General features: G+C 42.0%; 1 protein-coding gene across 1 annotated transcript in view; it reads left to right on the top strand.

The window, feature by feature from the left end:
• LOC124720190 (zinc finger MYND domain-containing protein 11-like) overlaps positions 1-19,647 on the top strand; it is a 221,012-nt gene that overhangs the window by 170,107 nt on the left and 31,258 nt on the right. The window contains exons 11-13 of the mRNA XM_047245513.1: positions 824-976; positions 2,603-2,939; positions 10,509-10,732. Of these exons, the coding sequence (XP_047101469.1) occupies positions 824-976; positions 2,603-2,939; positions 10,509-10,732 (714 nt within the window). The remainder of the gene's footprint in view (positions 1-823; positions 977-2,602; positions 2,940-10,508; positions 10,733-19,647) is intronic.

Raw genomic sequence — 19,647 nt, 5'->3', positions numbered from 1 at the left:
GTACACCCGATTCTTAAATCTTTCCTGTTGTGTGCAAATGTCGCGCGATGGTGGAATGACTAGAACAAAAGTGCAATGAACTTACGCACCAATCTAATATCTAGTTGTTTCAAATCGACTATACTGTCGGCTGATGATTTTCCCACAAGGGGGATTGCAATTAAATGTTAGATGGACAGCATGTTGAACTGAAATTACTGTACACTCTTAGCAGACAGCAGAATACAAAATGCTCGATGCTATGGATTTGCATTTTGTGTATGTGGCATTGCAAGTTGGTAGAGGACATAGCACCATTAAGTGTGGTTATCTAAAGCTGTGGGAATTAGTGATCTCAAATCGAAATTGTAAACTGCTCACAGTGGATACTATTAAAATTTATAACTCGGACATTCTTTTATGCCGACGGCCGGCTGTAGTGGTGACGCAGGTTCCTGTCAGATCACCAAAGTTAAGTGCCGGTGGCTCGGTTAGCAGACAGGGGGGTGACCGTCCGGGTCTGGCGAGCACTGTCGGCAGGCGAGGTGCACTGGGCCCTCGCGAGGCAAATTGAGGAGCTACTCGAGTGAGAAGTCGCGGCTCCGGCCTCGAAAAGTGACAGTGTTCGGGATAGCTTTGTGCCGACTGCGTACCCCTCTCCGACTGCACCGAGTGACGCCTATCGGCCGAGGACGGCATCGCGGTCGGTCGGTGTCGTCGGGCATTCCGAGGCCCGTTTGGATGCAGTAGAGAGTTTTAGGCACTATTTTTGGACGTACTGTACTGTGTAACAGACGAATTTGAACTGGCACGACTGTCTCGCTAAATTTTTCTACAAACTCAGGTGAAGCGCACGTCGTCGTGGAACAAGGCGTGCGAGGAGTTGCGTCGCCACCAGGAGCTGCTGAAGAAGCTGGAGAGCAAGGGGCGGCACGCGTCATCGAGTGAGGACGAGGACGACGACGACGAAGACGAGGACGAGGAGTCGAGCGAGGAGGTACGTGCGCTCGCTACGTCTGTTCCCCGTGTACGATAGAAGCTGTAACCCTGCCACGACCTTCAGTATATGCTGCGATCGAATGATAGGGTATGCAACTAATCACTAATTTGGCAGATGGATACACAGCCCTGATGATGGATCAGTATAACGTTTTCGTAATTATAAAGATTAATTTGTCATTAGTTGAAGAAACTCCAGTTCAGTAAAATTTTAATTATATAAAGAAATAAGATTGTTGTCAGTCCTAAAGTGGACAGTTAATTCTTGAAAACAGTTGCTCTCGATTGAATTTCAGCCTATGTAACAATTACTAATAAGTGTATGAAGAAACACATTTGTACTGGCAAGTAATTGCGAAAGTTAGTTACTCAAATACGAGAATATGTTACAAACTGTATAATTCGGACAATGTTTAATGTTCCTGAGTTTGACTAACTGACACTTCCAAGTATACAATGGTGCAGTGATACTTTCATTATGAATATTTCCATACAGGGGAAACATTTCAGTTGAACGCCTCTTGCCTGGTGTCGGCAGATAAATACCGTATCGCAGTGCCTGTCCTGTTCAGAAGTACGATGCGATGCCCCTTCGGACGGGCACTGCGGCGACTACTCGCCGTTGCAAGTATGGACAGTTGTCAGCTCTGTAATGGAATGACGGCAATGAAAACTTGTGCCGGACTGGGACGCAAACCGGAATTCCCCGCTTATCACGAGTGGTCGCCTTAGCGTTATGTGCAAGTTTTTGATGTGTAGTTGACTCCGTGCAGAAGTTTGGATCTGGCCGTGAGTCAGGTGCGGATAGTCGGAGCGGTTAAGGCTACCACTCGCAGTAAGTGGGAAATTCAGGGTGAAGTCCCAGTCTGGCACAAATTTTCACTGTCGCCATTCCATTATACAACTGTTAATGGTTGTCCGCATTAGTAACTGCGAATAGATTTCGTGACTTCCAAATATTTGCAAATCACTATAAAAATATAATAATTAAATACAACTGTCGCACAAAGGAAAGGAAATTACAAGGCAGGTCTGGTTATGTGAATTTATTAAAAACATAGAAGTGGCTAGTATTTTTGAATAAAGGTTAAAATTCATTCTTTTACCAGGTTCAGTAATTTCTCAATATTACTTTAAATAATAAAATTGTGGTAGTACAAAATTCGTATAATCGCTTTGATTAATCGACAAGGAATGATTTTTCGTGTCGAGAAAGAAATTTAGCTTTACTTTCTGGTGAAGTTAATTTTTTTTTTAAATATTACAATATTTCTTTCATTCGTAATGTGCTTCACAATATTTAGGATACTAGGATTCAGACTATATCGTTGACTTCATAGAAACCAACATCTCTGTCATTCCTTCGGTTTTTTTTATGAAATTCTCATAAAAAGTTGTTGCCAATCATTTGTAAGAAATTAATATCACAATATTGAAATTGATCATATATGACAGAAAACATTTCATACATCAACAGTGTAATACGGTGATTTTCCGAGTGCTGCTGCTCTGTCATTTATTTATTTCTGAGCGTAGTGCGAGTGTCACTTCACCCACTGAGACAGGGTCGCACTACGTCCCTCTGTACGTTATTTGACAGCTTACGACACCTGTCCGATTGCAGGATGACGATTCCGAGACAAAATCCCCACCGCCGAAGAAACGCGGTCGGGGCCGCCCCCCGAAGAACCCCGCGGCAGTAGCGGTGGCCGAGGCAAAGAAACTGCAGCGGGCACCTAGGAAGGTGGGGCGGCCGAGGAAGGTGGTGAAGGAGGAGGAAGTGAAAGAGGAGAGCGACGACGACGAAGATGAGGAAGAGGAGGAGCAGGAGGAGGAGGAAGACGATGACGACGACGACGAGGACGAATCGGAAGAGGAGGAGGTGGTGCCTGCCAAGCGACAGTCTGCCCCGGCAGCCGGCACCCGCAGGAAGACGACCACGGCTCTTGCCGCAGCAGCAGGTACGTCTCTCTCTCTCTCTCTCTCTCTCTCTCTCTCTCTCTCTCTCTCTCTCTCTCTCTCTCTATTAGCTTGTCACATTTTGTAGTTTGCACCGAAAAGGAAAACCTCTAAGGTGTAGAAAGAGTAAAGCTCGAGCTGTAGTGAGTCGACCCAAACTACGCTGACAAAATTTCAAAAGTTGTTCGGATATAAGAGGACCTTGTAGACTAGCTCTCTCAAATTTTTTCATAATTGTAGTGTTTGAAGGTATGCTAGGACATCAGTTTCCTGAAACAGCATAATGTGCCTCTCAGAACCATTACTGCAGGGAAACATACATTGTAAGTTGCAGTCATGTTTTAGTAAGCAAGTAAAAATGTTTTGTTACATCTTCTATCTCTCTCTAGGTATATAAACTGAAGTTCCCAGCTCACTTGTTTTGTATGTCTGGGCTGTTCTGAGGAACTAGACTGCTGTGGAGATTTTGTTGTGGTCTCACAATTCTCATGACCGATATCTTGCCAGTATCGATATAAATAAGTCAAAATTTGTTGCGATTCTAGAGTTTCAGGATGGATGAACTGCATACGTACACAATTAGGTTGCTATGAAATACTCAATACACATGTCCTACTTGCGTTTGGCCAGTTTTTTAATAAAAAAGAACGCTTTTTATTTTTGCTACTAATCACATGAAAAGTGTGGGGTTCATAATAAATTAAAATTTGGTACTAATTGTGAAACATCAAAAAGAAAGTAATTATTTTTTTGTACGGTATTGAAAATGTCCCACGTGTGTGCGCAGCTGTCAAAATGAGGGAAACTTCTTATGCTTAACAGTGCTTGGAAGATTTTTTTTTTGAGTGTATGTGAGAAGTGCACTGTACTGCTTTAGGAAATTGATATTTGGGCACTTAGCTTCAACTCGTCAAAGTATGGAGGAAATGGAACAGAGATAGTCCGTAAGGTTACGTTCTGAGTGTGTTGGTGGGAGGAACCTGCAGTTTCCAGTGGGTCCTAATGGGTGTGGTTTCTATACGCGGGGTGCTCAGAAATGGTCTGTAAAACTTGTAAGGGTGTTGCAGTGTATGTTGTGCTGAGAAATGAAATGAAATGATCGTATGGCATTGTTGGCCGGGAGGTCCCGTGTGGGGAAGTTCAGCTGCCGTATTGCGAGCCCGTTTTAGTTGACGCCACTTTGGCGACTTGCGAGTCAATGATGATGAAGAACACACAACACCCAGTCGTCACGAGGTAGAGAAAATCCCTGACCCCGCCAGGAATCGAACGCGGGACCCTGTGCTCAGGAAGCGAGAACGCTACCGCAAGACCACGAGCTGCGGACTGTGCTGAGAAATAATTGTAAAGAGGGAAAAAAAAAAAAATTCATGGTATTGTGCAGTTTCTGATGTAATTAGTATTGAAGTTAGCCAATTAGATTGCGGTGCGTGCAAATCCAAACAGCCTGCCAGAAGTGATGTTGCCAAATGACGGTAGCAAGTTTGTTTCTTGCTACCGTCTAATTTCCAATTTTTGTATTGCTCTCTTGTTCAGTTTTAGGGAAGCAAACTAAGAACTTGCTTGGCAACACCTTGTCCAACAGGTTGTTCAATCTGCACGCACGATGACACGGTAGCTAACGTCGGTGGTAAATTGGTCAACAGGTAGCTGTGCAGTGTCTCAAATATTGTGGCCTTCTGAGGTGAGGGGGGGGTTTGTGTGTAGATTGAATGCATAAAGGCTGTAAAAGGTTGGTCTCGATGAAGTGCAGTCTGTGCTGTTTTGCGATTTATAGTGAGTCTGAGTGGACAATATATTTGTAGTAGTTACCTGAACTGAATGTAGTTTACTGTAAATGGAATAGTAAGTGGCATTGTTAGAGTTTATGTAAATGAGCATTCATATGAAAGAAGTCTGAGCTTGCTACCTTAAGACCGTAGTTGGAGATTGTATTTTAAGAGACTGGAGACCATATAAAAATAAAAGTAAAATGGGCATTGCTTTTGTTGGCATCAAGTACTAAGAGTGATAGTGGAATAAGATGTTTTCCAAGCAAGGTTCAGTGCTTGATTTGTGACGGTATGCAACATCACCTGCTACTGGAAATTGCAACGGGAAGGGGACGAGGGATAAATAAATAAATAAATAAATAAATAAGTAAGTATCAGAACTGCAGATCTTGAGAAGTCGTACAATAGAACTTCATTTTTTACCAGTACAAATGTTGTATTCTAATTTTTAAATGTGCAGAGAACTGTTAACAATAACATTTTAAGAAGTCTAAATTTCAGTCCCCCATCTCCACCCCCATCCTCTGGCTCTTGCATCCCCTCCTCCTTGTTGTTTTATTTTCCATTGTTGATAGACTCTAAGGACCCTCCCTATAGTCCTGACGCCCTTTAAGCATGTAAGAAACAAGTCCTTATTAAATGACCTCAGAATACATATGAAAATAAGAAAATAGATACTTTACAAAAATTACCGATAATCTGTTGTCTTTAATAGATACAAGCTGACTGTACTAAGCTTTGAAGGCTCCACATCAACCGTCGCTAGGCGGTAAGAGATTATAACAGGTGCAAACTACCTAGATTGCAGGCACTGCAGATCGCTACAAATGTAGTTACAATTTATTAATCGACAATGTAAGTAAGAGAGAGTGCTGAATGAGATTTTCACTCTGCTGCGGAGTGTGTGCTGATACGAAACTTCCTGGCAGATTAAAAGTGTGTGCCGGACCGAGACTCGAACTCGGGACCTTCGCCTTATGCGGGCAAGTGCTCTACCGACTGGGCTACCCGAGCACAAATCATGCCCCGTCTGCACAGTATTACTTCTGCCAGTACCTAGTCTCCTACCTTCCAAAGGTCTCGAGTTCGAGTCTCGGTCCGGCACACAGTTTTAATCTGCCTGGAAGTTTCAAGAGAGAGTGCTACTACTGTTAAGACAACACTTTAAGGTGCAGACTGTCACAATTCAGACGTTTACACATTGGCTTTCGACCACAGCCTTTGTCAGAAACAGAAAGGGAAAAACACACACACACACACACACACACACACACACACACACACACACACACACAGAGTCATTCAAACAAGCAAGCACACCTCATGTACACAGGACAGTCATATATATCTCCATACTCTGTGAATGCACCAATTAATGAACAGAGTAACCATCTCATAGGTGTAGATGTATGACTGATTCCTGTGATCTTTCACCAGTTCATCCACAGACATGTTAGTGTCAATTTGGCCACAATAAACACAAATGAGGCTCATTACTGAACACCTCAGTATGCCTCCCAATGTCTTAGCTGACTCTAGCTCTACTCTGTACAAGTATCTGACGTAAGTGATAGGAGATGCACTGCGACTCGATGTCTCGGCTCGGCTTGCAGTAATCTGTATCTCCACTCCGTTTCTGGCCTGGTAAGCTTCTCACATATTTTGCCACTTGCAAACTCGCTGCCCTAAACCTATAAGATATGTCCTGTTGACTTAGACCCGTGAGATTTGGTAAGAAGCAAGCCTTCACAGTACAAGTAAAGGAAAAAATTCAAGTATTGTTAAGTTTTTATTATGTCGTGCGGGGGGAAAAAAAGAAAAAAAAATTGTCAGTAGGTATCTGAGTGACTGTCTGTCTCCTAAGACCCGTCCGTCACCTAAGACAGTTTTTCTGCTGAAGTCTCCTGTGTCGTCCCCCCCCCCCCCCCCCCCCTTTCACCCCCCGGCTAGTCTCCGGAATTAATGTAAAAATTTGAATGCGGTCGTGGGATTCCCAAAACCGAAATCTTGCCAGTACCAATATCGACAGCCAGTATTCGTCGAGATTCTCTATTCGCAGGATGCTGAATTGCCTGTGCGCACAAATAAGTTTGTTCGGAATCCTCAGTGCGAGAGTCGTCCTCGCACCTGACGAATTTCTCATTATATTTTACAGCCCCAGCTCACACAAATGCAATCACTGCTAATTTCGACCCATTATCTGTTCGTGATCAGACGATCTATTTAAAAAGAAAAAAATAAAGGCAGACAGTAAAATACAGGGGAACCAAATTGTAAATTGCACCGACACCTGCACACAGCTACATTCACTCGATTGCCCCCACGAGTACTCTGTCGACTAGACGAGGCGAGAGAGTCACTCGCAATGCGAACGTGCGTCCTGGTGCTTGGAACTGGAGGCTACAATTAACTGCGTAATCGTACGAAGCTGGTAACGTTCAAACAGAAAATATAAGATTAAAAGTATTCACAAAATACTGTTAGAACAATGATAAAGAAATAATTGAACTTTTGTGTTGAATGGAAACGTCCAAGGTCTTTAATTCAAAGAAGTAACCTCACTCACAAATCACAAAATTTTGCATTTATTCATTCCAGGTGTAACAGATAAATTAAGAATTTTCCATAGTGATCAATTTCAGTTTGAATGCAAACTATAGTTCAATTCTTTTATCTTGGCGGTTCGCGCATGCCCGCCCAGACGCGGGAGTTTGTTCTGTTGCCAGTTGCAAACGACGCACGCACCAAGAGAAGCAGCGCCATAGTATAGTATAGTTAGTATAGTATACTTCGCAGACTTAAGTTTAGGGGGGAGCACGCAGTTTATGCAGTAAAGCCACCACGGCCGCATTATCCCTTTCGCTGCTACAGAGACGTGCTCCCCGCATTTTGTCATCACTGCACTGCTCGCCTGTGCAGACACATGGTGTTCCGACTGCTTTGACACACTTATCATTCAATTTCACAAAAACTATTTGGCCCAAAAATTTGATTTTTGCACATCTTCTTGACTGATACCTTCCCCACATAAATGACTTAATTTTGTTTCGATGTTCAGCGCAGTTATTGTGCAGCATTAAATGTAGTAAACCACTGCACGAAATTTTGAAGAGTGCAGAGGTAAAAGTTCATAGCATATTCTTTCCGTATGGTCGATTTTAGTTGCCACAATGTTGAGAATGAAATGTGGACAAGATACCTAAATTTCATATAAAATTTACTGTATAACAATAGCTCATTTAATTTAAGTACGACATAGGTGTCGTATGTAATATTGAGAAATATTCCGTCTTTCAAAACTGTAACAAAAGTTTTATTTACACTGAGCACGTTTGGCTTTATTTTAAAGCACTTCAATCAATCAAAAGGAAGTAAACAAAATACATTTAACAAAACTGTGGACTTACAAAAACATTAGGACTTGAATATACCGTCTATCAGTGAAGTGCTCTGAGCTATGTCAAATATAATTTTTGTGTGTGGCACACACAAACATCATTTATTTTCTAAAACACTGATCTGCCAACACAACGTTGAATATTGTGTTACCGCAGCACAAAACTACGAAAGGTGACTTGGCAATGGAGGAGACAAAATACTGTCCACTGAAGATGCTTCAAAAGAGAGAAACGCGTCTGGTCTAAATAAGCCCCTTATTACAGTTGCAGAAGAGGAATATATTTCAGTACCATTGGTAAAATTGTAACTGTGGAACAAAAACAAGAAAGAGAACATGAGTACCATTGTGTATGTGCCATACCTATCCTTGATTGAAGTGCTTTAAAATAAAGCCAAACGCGTCCGGTGTAAATAATACTTTTATTACAGTCGCGAAAGACGGAATATTTCTCAATATTACATAGGACACCTATGTCGTACTTAAATTAAATGAGATATTGTTAAACAGTAAATTTTATATGAAATTTAGGTATCTTGTCCACATTTCATTCTCAACATTGTGGCAACTAAAATTGACGGTACAGAAAGTATACACTATGGACTTTTACCTCTGCAAACTTTTCAAAATATTGTGCAATGGTTTACTACATCTAATGCTGCACAATAACTGCGTTAAACATCGAAACAAAATTAGGTCATTTATGGGGGGAAGGTATCAGTCAAGAAGATGTGTAAAAATCTAATTTTTGGGCCAAATAGTTTTTGTGGAATCGATTGATAAGAGTGTCAAAGCAGTCGGAACACAATGTGTCTGCACAGGCGAGCAGTGCAGTGATGACAAAATGTGGGGAGCACGTGTCTGCAGCAGCGAAAGGGTTAATGAAGAGACAAAGCACTAGAAATTTCAAAAAATTGCATTCAAACGAATATAATTCGTGAAGTAAGGCACTTTGATATTGTTTTTAAATAATGAAAATATTAAGCACCGCACAAGGTTTGAACTCATAACCTGACGCATAGCAGCCCAACACCTTTACCGTTACTCTAACGCACCTCGTCTGATCACATAACGCCATGAGGACTATACCACGTCACGCAAAATACTGACAAACACTGTTGGTATGACTATGAATTACGTTTTGTCGAAGTACAATAGGAAATAAACAATTACCGCTGTTCTTTATTGCGAAAAAGCGGTTCGTGAGAATGATACAAACACCTTTCCTTGCTATCGCCTGAATTAGGAGGCTTATTGCTTGTTTGGTTTAATTAATTAATAGAATATGAAGCAATTGGTATAAAGAATGCTTTTTCCAAACTTTCTATAAAAGAATGTCTGCTATCAAGACACTGCTTTTGTTCTGTTACTTTATTTATGACTGAACATTTCTAAAACTGAAGCGACTCGTCCGTGCTCTGCACTGCAGTCGAGTTCTGGCAGCGTCGTTCTCTGTTCATTGGCTGACTGTGTTTTGTGACGTCAGATGCGCAGAACGAACCAAACTCGGACGCCAACATAAATGATGCGCACTTTGGAGTCCAATCTTCACCATTATAATGCAGCACACAGTACAACAAATATTACATATAACAGTTGGATCTGAACTGTGCTAAGACAATACTGAGCCGTGTGGTGGCAAACACATTTACGGTTGCAACTTTTGACAGTCTACATACTCTCTTCTTGGTTACTGTGTATGATATAATTATAACTTTCATAATCAAGAAATTTGTAATAGTGTTTTTACTGTATGCTGTGTTACTTGGTCTTCTTAACCAACATAACTAAAATTAATTTTTTTTTAAATATTAGACCACTATTATTTTCTGACTACATTGCAAAGTCTCCCACTTTTATCTTTTGCTTTTTCCAATTAATAATTTATTATTTGTAATGGGCTCTTAACATTTGTCCTCAACAGTTAGAATACCAGGTTGTATGTACACCTTTCCATTAAATGTGACTTTTACAAAACTGATCTCTAGTTGTGAAATTATGTGAATGAAATACCGTTATCAATATTATGGTTTGATGTATGCTTGTAACTGGTTGACTTCCAACTTCTCCATTTACTGGATAATGAGGTTAAATTAAAGAAAAATTACAAATAAAAAATCAAAATTGAAAAGTGCCAGAGCAAGACTAAAAGGAAATGTAGAGATTAAAAGGTGAAGATAAAGGTAAATCACAAAAATGAAATATAAAAGTGTATCGTGTTAAAATTTAGTTGTGTGTATCTTATACTCCAGTACTACACAACATTGGCAGCTATATTACAGGAGGATTTCCTAATCTGTGGCGAAGCAGATAACAGTGTAACGATTTTAATATGTCCGTATCAGTACCAGTGTAGTCTAGACGGTTTCTCGTATTCGCACGATGCCGTCCTTCCTCCGCAGATAAGGCGGACAAGCGCGTGTCGGCTCCCGCACGTGTCCCCGTGGCGGTGTCCGAAGACGAGGAACACGCGCCGCGCACGCCGGGCTCCGCCACGCCTCCCGCCGAGGCCAAGCTGCCGCCGGCCACGGCCGCCGCCGCCACGCCCGCGTCGGCCACGCCCGCGCTCTCGGAGGGCGGTGACAGCTCCATATCCTCCACCAGCAAGGTCAAGGCAGAGGTCAAGGTATGATGTCTCGGGTCTTGCCTGACAGTGACTTTTGTGACAATTTTGTCATTGTTTACTTAACGGTGCATGAATGTGGGCCATATTTTACAACAGTATTTGGCTGCAATAGTACTGCCATCAGCATTGCTGCAATACGATTGCAATAAATGACAATTTTGAGGTATTGCTGTGTAGTATTCCTGAGGGTGCAGGTATTTGCCGACGTATTGCCAACGGATTACCAGTGTTGTCGACCGGGGAGATTAATATTTCAAATTGCGGGACAGTACGTATCTCTGTCCTCGTCAGTAAATGCTTCTCTCTCGCTCTCGTCCTCATTTCTTACTTCTCTCACCAAAAGTGTTACAGTTGTGTTTGAGTGCATATGTATAGCCACCTGTTTTGTTAGTTGTTAGTTTGTTGCACACAGCAGTAGGGAAGTGAGCAAACAAGAGGACAATGAATTTCATTAATACAGTTCGGAAGCTGTAGGTCGGTATGGTACTAGACTTTGTTGCCAGCTTCATTGTATTATTTCCATGCGCTGGTGAACAAAAATAAAATACAAATAAATATTTTGTTCTTATTTCAGACTTACGTTAATGAAATCCTTCCGTTCTTCAGCCAAAGCACTGCATACTTAGGATTGCAAGTGTTGTTGATTAGTAGTGCACTTTAAAGATGTACAGCAAACTACTGAATTAATCATCTAATCATCTACAGCTGCAAACTGAAAGATGACAACCAGTATGATTGTAACTGATCCAATATCTCTCTCTCTCTCTCTCTCTCTCTCTCTCTCTCTCTCTCTCACACACACACACACACACACACACACACACACACACACAGTTCTATTGATTTTAGTAATTCTTGGACCATTGACTCGTATGACATATTCGAAATTGTGTAAAATTCTGGAAAAGTTATCTGTTCAGCATCAGTTCATACGATAAATTTTATGAAGCTTTCTACGTGCTTAAAAAAGAATGCCCCACAAAACCCAATTTCTCTTGTTCGTTCCTTGTGTGATGAAAAAGCAGTATGGGTGTGCTCACCTCTACCAGACCATTCTGTGGCACTGTTGTGGTCCCTGGTAAACACCTGTGGCCCGGAAATGTATGGTCGCAAACATTGCTGGGGAATAGTTGGCAGTACAGTTGCATTCAGTTTAAGTGGCCGCAATGTATCCCGATGACATTGTCAGGATCTGTTGATGAGAATATGCAGTTTTTATGGCCTTTGTAAATGTACATTTCTACTGGCACTTCACTGAGGTATCCTCCTTTCTCTCATTTTGTTTCTAGTTGTTCTCCTCCAGTTTTATGTATTCACTATACTTAGTTTTCTTTCTTACAACAGGAGCTCCCCAGCGGTGGGATCGACTTCTTCAGAACCGCCAGTATGACGCTGTAGGTTAGGGTCCCGGGTATTGAACCCTGTAGCCATTCACTCCAGTGGACCACTGTCTGCCAGTAATTCACAAAAAAGAATTTCGCGTGACTATCTAGAGTGTTAAAAGTAACGGCGTGATCCATAGTGATTAGGAGCTGGAAGTTGTAAATTTGAATTCTGTCACACGCTTTTAAATTATTTTTAAATCTCTGTCAAAAAGACTTTCGTCATAATTTATATTCAGTTAATTGGTGTAAATGTATGTTTTAAATTTATAAATCCTTTGGTGTGTCGTTTTGATAAGACATACTTTTTTAAAATTAAAATCTTCTAAATGACACGTATCTCTCTTTAGGGTAGTGTACCTCAGTAACCAAATACAGAACCCTTATTGGATTGCTTTGTTGTGTGTGTGACTGTCGGAAACCCTTTTTCTCAGGGTCAGGTGGATGTATCGAGTTCAAATTTATCACCTACTGACGTCTGTCCCTTGGCGGTGTAAAAAATTTCTCAGTCAATGCAGTCAAAAGATTCAGCCATTTGTGTCACATATTTTGATACTCGCAGGCTGACTACCTATAGGGTACTTCCCATGTAGAATCATGAAATTTGCCAACAAGCAAGATTTCTCATTACAAGTAAAGGCGAGAAAATTGTTAATTTGTAATTATGTTACACAGAAAAAAATACTTCTCTTGCATTTGTTATACAACTTCGTAATTAAAATTACAACATTCTCTACAGCCTCGGAAATTGTAGGACTGATATCTTGCCAGTGTTGATGTTCCTAATGGGCAAAAATAATTAAGTTTCCTCGATTCCCAGCACGGATAAACTGTCTGTGTACATCGTTAAGTTTTGCACGGAACGCAAAGTGTGTGTGTCCGCTCACACCTAGCCAATTTTTTTTGCTTAACCAAAACGTGGAACAATGCCTACGTGCCTGTGTTCCAGTTTATTCCTATAAACATATTACACACAGTTCGCGTTTGTTTTTCCTATTTTTGGCCTGAACATTACGAGGGGGGACCCAAAAGAAAGCAGACGTGGAGGGCGCTGCCACTCGTAGACGTAGTGCAGGGTTCTCACGCTAGATGGTGTTAGTAGAGATCTTCACGAAACAGCTGTGCAGACGGTGTCAGTGTATAGCTGAACGTGCAAGTGTGGTATTCTGTTTCTCTGACTGTTGGCGGGTTACCTCTGCGAAGTCATTATGGCAACTTTAAAAGAACAAAGAGTGTGTGTGAAATTTTGTTTCCTGCTTAAAAAAACTGCAACGGAGACACACCAAATGCTTCAGGAAGCTTTCCAGGAGGACGCTATGAGCCGCACACAGGTTTTCGAGTTGTTTGTTTGCTTTAAACGTGGTGAGATGTGTGATAAAGACCGAGCTCGTTCTGGACACTCTTCAGTATCGCGAAATGAGGAGAACATTGAAAAGGTCCGCCAAAAGATCGACGAGGATCGTCGCCAAACGATCGACCAAATTTCAGCAGAGACAGGAATCAGTTGGAACTCGTGCCAGTGGATTTTGAGTGAGGATTTGCACATGAGACGTGTTGCTGCTAAATTTGTTCTGTGCCTTCTCACACAGGAGCAAAAAACCATCCACACGAATGTGTGTCAGGACTTGAAAACAGAGATTGGATGTGATCCAACAAAGTCATTACATACAGAATAATACTGCAGCAACAAAAAAAAAAAAAAAAAAACGAAAATAAAACTTAAGTTGCCAAGGAAATGCGCCATATACAACAACAAAGCAGTGCTCATACTAGCGTCTGCCAACAGCAAACTGTGTCAAAGGCTTTAGGAAGACTATGTAATGCTTCACGTCAGCAAATTGCCTCCGATGATTCGTGACGTGACAACTGTTTAAATTAGATTCGTTTGAGCAGTTGCGGGCGGGCTCTTGCGCATGTGCAGTTGAGTCGCGTACGAGTAGTATCTTCTCCCGCTTCTGGTTACAGAAATGTGGCTGGGCGGCACTACTTAATATTGCCCCGGTTCGGAAATATCGTAGATCCGGGGCTGATGCACACAGCAGTCTGAGTTGTGGTGGAGAGGTGGGTCGTCTCCACGTGACGTGTTTATGTTCAGTGATTTGGTTGTTTCCTCTTTGTTTGTTGCTCTCATGTTAAATGAGAACAAACCGGATTTTTGTGTATTTTGTTAAAATACGTTGGCATAGTTATGGATGGCCAAAATATGTTATTAGCTTCAGATATTATTTCGAGCTTTCTGACAGTCGAGCACTAATCGCCTTGTGGAACATTGAAGTTATTTTTGCTGGTTTGCTAAAGACATTAGGCTTTCATTAATTATTTCTGCTGAGGCAATCAATTTATTTGAAATGAAGTATTTAATTTCACACTATTGGCTAGTTTCAACTGTTCGCTGCATTTCAAGTGCACGAATGGCATTATGCCTAGACTGCACATATAAAATTCTATCCAAGATCCTATATGAAAGAATCAAGGAGCAATTAGGAGTTAGGGGAATATCAGGGAGGTTTCAGACCATGGAGAAGCTGTGCAGAGCAGATAATTAGTTTAAAATTGATTATGGCATACTACAAGAAATGGAACAAACCTCTGGCAATAACATTTATAGATTTTAAGAAGGCATATGACTGTCTCCACAGACCTTCAGTATTAAAAATTTTAAGAAATCTAGGACTCCATCCAAAACTAATTAAAATAATACAACTCACTCTAACCAACACCAAATCAAAAGTGAAGTTTAGAGGAGAAATTTCAGAACCATTCCTCATAAAAACAGGCTTAAGACAAGGTGACTGCCCATCACCATTACTTTTCAACTGTGCACTGGAATACATAATGAGAGAATGGTACAAGGACAATCCAAAGAGGATAAGAATTGGAAGTGCAAAAGATGATATTAGCTTAAACTGCTTCGGATTCGCTGATGATCTTGCTCTCCTAGCCAACACCGTTCAAGAAGCCAGGCAACAAGTGAAATCACTACAAGAAATAGCAGAGAAAGTAGGCCTTAGAATATCATTTGAAAAAACGGAGATTATGCTAACTGATCCACCACTTGCAAACAAAATTACAATAGGAGAACAGGAAATCAAAATTGTTGATAAATTTAAATATTTAGGCGAAATAATAACATACAATCTAAATGAGAAGCCATCATGGCAAAATAGAATAAAAAAACTGAACTATGCAAATTACATTACCGAAACTATATACAACAAAAAAAGCCTATCTATAGATGCAAATTTAAAACACTATAAAACAGTTACACAACCAGAAATAACGTATGCAGCTGAAACTATCTTCAAAACAACTAATACAGCAGAAATTGACAGAATACTAAAAATAGAAAGAAGAATAATTAGGACATGTATAAATAAACAGTATAAAATAAATGGACGTTGGAGAATAGCATCAAATGAAACAGTATATACGAAAATAGAACCAGTCATGAGCACAATCAGGAAGAAACGCATCTCATTCTTTGGACATCTGATGAGAACTCCAGAAAACAGAATTAGTAAAAAAATAATACAAAAATTGTGAAATAGCAAGAGCAACATTAAATGGATCACAGAAATTAAGGAAGATATAAAAGAACTTCAAATTACAGTAGATGACCTAAAAAATAAGACAGAGAAAACCAGAATACTGCAAGACCCGCAAACCAGACTACAAATGAAAATCAGTAAAAGGAGTACAGGAAGAGTTGTCTCAGATGAAGAAAGAAAGAAAATACCTGAAATAATGAAGAAATATTGGGCAGACAGAAGAGCAAAACATCTTTCATATAAGAATAGCCTCTAATAATTATATTACCTAAATATCATATTAAGTTATTGTCAAACCAAATTGTATCCCTTTGTAACATCTTGTTCAGAACTTTGTATTTTTGACTACAGTGGTCCAATGAAGGCCATAAAATAAATAATAAAAAGAGCCAAACATGAGGTAATACGGTAACTGGTACTCCAAGAAAATCTACATACGAGTGTGCATTTTAAGCCGAATTATGCATTTTAGTATGGTTCACGAAATTCTGACGCTGTTGAAGTATCCTCTGATGTCTTGTTTCTTTTATGACATAATGTAAGATCTTTTAATGTTTTACACGTACGAACGTGTATATGGGCTTCCTCCGTTATCGTAGCTGCGCAAGCGCGGTGAGACCTGTTATCTGGCACTCTCTTGCTACTGCTGAAATAAACCTGTTTCTAACAGGTCGCGGGAAAATTTAGCGAATGGTGGTTCGAAAACTGTTACATTCAAAGCAAATTTCCTTTCGCGCAAGATGAACTATGTGTGAAAATGTACGATGTATTTCTTAAATCGCAAAGTGTTTGACTCTTTGAGGACAACCATTTAGAAGAATTTTCGAGCCCAGAAGATTATAAATTTATGTCGTTATTAAAAATTTTACTGGCACAATTGTGTGATGTATCTTAAAGTGTAACACGCGCAAAAAAGATCAACATTATATGTGGAAGCTTAACTTTTCTTCCAGTTTATTAATCTTAGAGACCAGTATTATATGTGAATGCTACGTATATTACTTTAGACCATTAACTTTCCTTATTTGTGTGTTCGCGCTACTTAAGAGTATCTTGATATTGGCTGACTATATCACGTGTCCTATGCTGTCATCAGCTGGTGAGATCACGTGACATGAGCTATGACTGGCTTCCAGAAGCCCATCGGAAAGTGACGTGTTGTTTGGCGGAATTCAAATTTCTGCCTTCGTAATTTGAAAATATGCGACGTACATCTTGCTGGAATTCGAAGATCTTTCAAAACATACATACCCCCCCCACACTCTCCTCCCCTCCCTGCCACTCTCCTCCTCTCCCTGCCACTCTCCTCCTCTCCCTGCCACTCTCCTCCCCTCCCTGCCACTCTCCTCCCCTCCCTGCCACTCTCCTCCCCTCCCTGCCACTCTCCTCCCCTCCCTGCCACTCTCCTCCCCTCCCTGCCACTCTCCTCCCCTCCCTGCCACTCTCCTCCCCTCCCTGCCACTCTCCTCCCCTCCCTGCCACTCTCCCCTCCCCTCCCTGCCACTCTCCCCTCCCCTCCCTGCCACTCTCCCCTCCCCTCCCTGCCACTCTCCCCTCCCCTCCCTGCCACTCTCCCCTCCCCTCCCTGCCACTCTCCCCTCCCCTCCCTGCCACTCTCCCCTCCCCTCCCTGCCACTCTCCCCTCCCCTCCCTGCCACTCTCCCCTCCCCTCCCTGCCACTCTCCCCTCCCCTCCCTGCCACTCTCCCCTCCCCTCCCTGCCACTCTCCCCTCCCCTCCCTGCCACTCTCCCCTCCCCTCCCTGCCACTCTCCCCTCCCCTCCCTGCCACTCTCCCCTCCCCTCCCTGCCACTCTCCCCTCCCCTCCCTGCCACTCTCCCCTCCCCTCCCTGCCACTCTCCCCTCCCCTCCCTGCCGCTCTCCCCTCCCCTCCCTGCCGCTCTCCCCTCCCCTCCCTGCCGCTCTCCCCTCCCCTCCCTGCCGCTCTCCCCTCCCCTCCCTGCCGCTCTCCCCTCCCCTCCCCCACGCTCTCCCCTCCCCTCCCCCACGCTCTCCCCTCCCCTCCCCCACGCTCTCCCCTCCCCTCCCCCACGCTCTCCCCTCCCCTCCCCCACGCTCTCCCCTCCCCTCCCCCACGCTCTCTCCTCCCCTCCCCCACACTCTCTCCTCCCCTCCCCCACACTCTCTCCTCCCATCCCACACTCTCTTCTTATATGTGGAAGCTTAACTTTTCTTCCGGTTTATTAATCTTAGAGACCAGTATTATATGTGAATGCTACGTATATTACTTTAGACCATTAACTTTCCTTATTTGTGTGTTCGCGCTACTTAAGAGTATCTTGATATTGGCTGACTATATCACGTGTCCTATGCTGTCATCAGCTGGTGAGATCATGAGATCACGTGACATGAGCTATGACTGGCTTACAGAAGCCCATCGGAAAGTGACGTGTTGTTTGGCGGAATTCAAATTTCTGCCTTCGTAATTTGAAAATATGCAGCGTACATCTTGCCGGAATTCGAAGATCTTTCTTTTGCTTCGTTAGTTGAAAGTAGCAACGTTATAGAGTACATTTGTATAGACTGGTGTGGTTTTCTGTCAGACATGTCTATAAAAATGGACTGTATAGGTTTGCTACTTTCAAATAATCGAGCAAAAGAAGACTGCCAAAAGAATATTGCTACAAACTCCGAAAGGTCTTTCGACATGTCAGAAATATGTTCTTCCGTATAAAGTTTCACACATGAACAGCTAAAAAAAAATTGCAGGAGGGCGGTTTGAAAAGTTTTCAGAATCACCACGAGAGGTCAGCGCTAGCGCAATGAGTTGTTAACTCTATATTTGTTGGACTGTTGCCTGTAAACACGTGACACGTCAGTGCTCTTGGAAGAGAGCTGTGGCAGTTTCGTGGCTCTGTTGTTGTTCCCACTTACTGATTTGCGAAGGTAGAAAAAATTGAGATTTGAGCAGTGATTAAGTAGTTCGTAAAGAAAGGTATGGAAGCAACGGACATTCGTGCTGATTTTCAGAGTACACTGGGAGACTCTGCTCCTTCGTATTCAACTGTTGCCAAGTGGACAAATGAATTTAAATTAGGTCAGGAGAGCTTACATGCCAATCCACGCAGTGGTTGGCCGAGATGTGTCACTACTCTAGAAATCGTTGCAAAAGTGCACAAAACGGTCAGGGAGGATCGCCGATTGAAAGTGCGTGAAATTACTCCCGCTTGCCGTATGTCATCTGAAAGGGTAAATCATATTTTAACTGAAAAATTAGAAATGGAAAAATTATCTGCGAAGTGGGTGCCGCTACTCTTGATGCCAGATCGAAAATGCGTGAGAATGGACATACGGAACAATGTTTGGTCCATTTTAGGAGAAATGAACTATATTTTTGTGCCGGTTTTTGACTACAGATGAAACTTGGCTGCACTACTGTACCCCAGAGACAAAACAACAGTCAAAGCAGTGGAAACATGCCGATTCTCCACCACCAAAGAAAGCAAAGACAATTCATTTGGCGGGAAAAGTCCTGGCATCAGTGTTCTGGGATGAAAAGGCGATTCTGATCGTAGATTCTCCCCACTGGGCAAACAATTACTGGAGAATGCTATGCTAATGTGCTGGACAAATCGCAACAAAAGATATGGCAAAAAAGGCCTAGTTTACCAAGGAAGAAAGCCATCTTCCACCAAGACAATGTGTGCCTGCACATGTGCCGTTGCCACGACCAAATTACATGAACTAAGGTATAAATTGTTATCACACCCATCTTATTCATCTGATATGACTCCGTCAGACTTCCATCTCTTCCAAAAATTGAAAATTTTTCTTTGGTGACTAAGGTTCACTTCAAATGGAAAATTGATGCCCGGAGTTGACAACTATTTTGCAGGCCAGGACGAAACATTGTGGGACCAAGCGCATTAATCTACGAGTAGACTACATTGAAAAACAAGAAAAGTTTCAGTGATGTAAGTACTTTTTTTTTATTTCATTCTGAGAACTTTTCAAACCACCCTCAT

Source organism: Schistocerca piceifrons, chromosome 11 (genome assembly GCF_021461385.2).
Source record: "Schistocerca piceifrons isolate TAMUIC-IGC-003096 chromosome 11, iqSchPice1.1, whole genome shotgun sequence".
NCBI lineage: Eukaryota > Metazoa > Arthropoda > Insecta > Orthoptera > Acrididae > Schistocerca > Schistocerca piceifrons.
The sequence above is the reverse complement of the archived record's forward strand: the minus strand, read 5'-3'. Positions and strand labels throughout refer to the sequence as shown.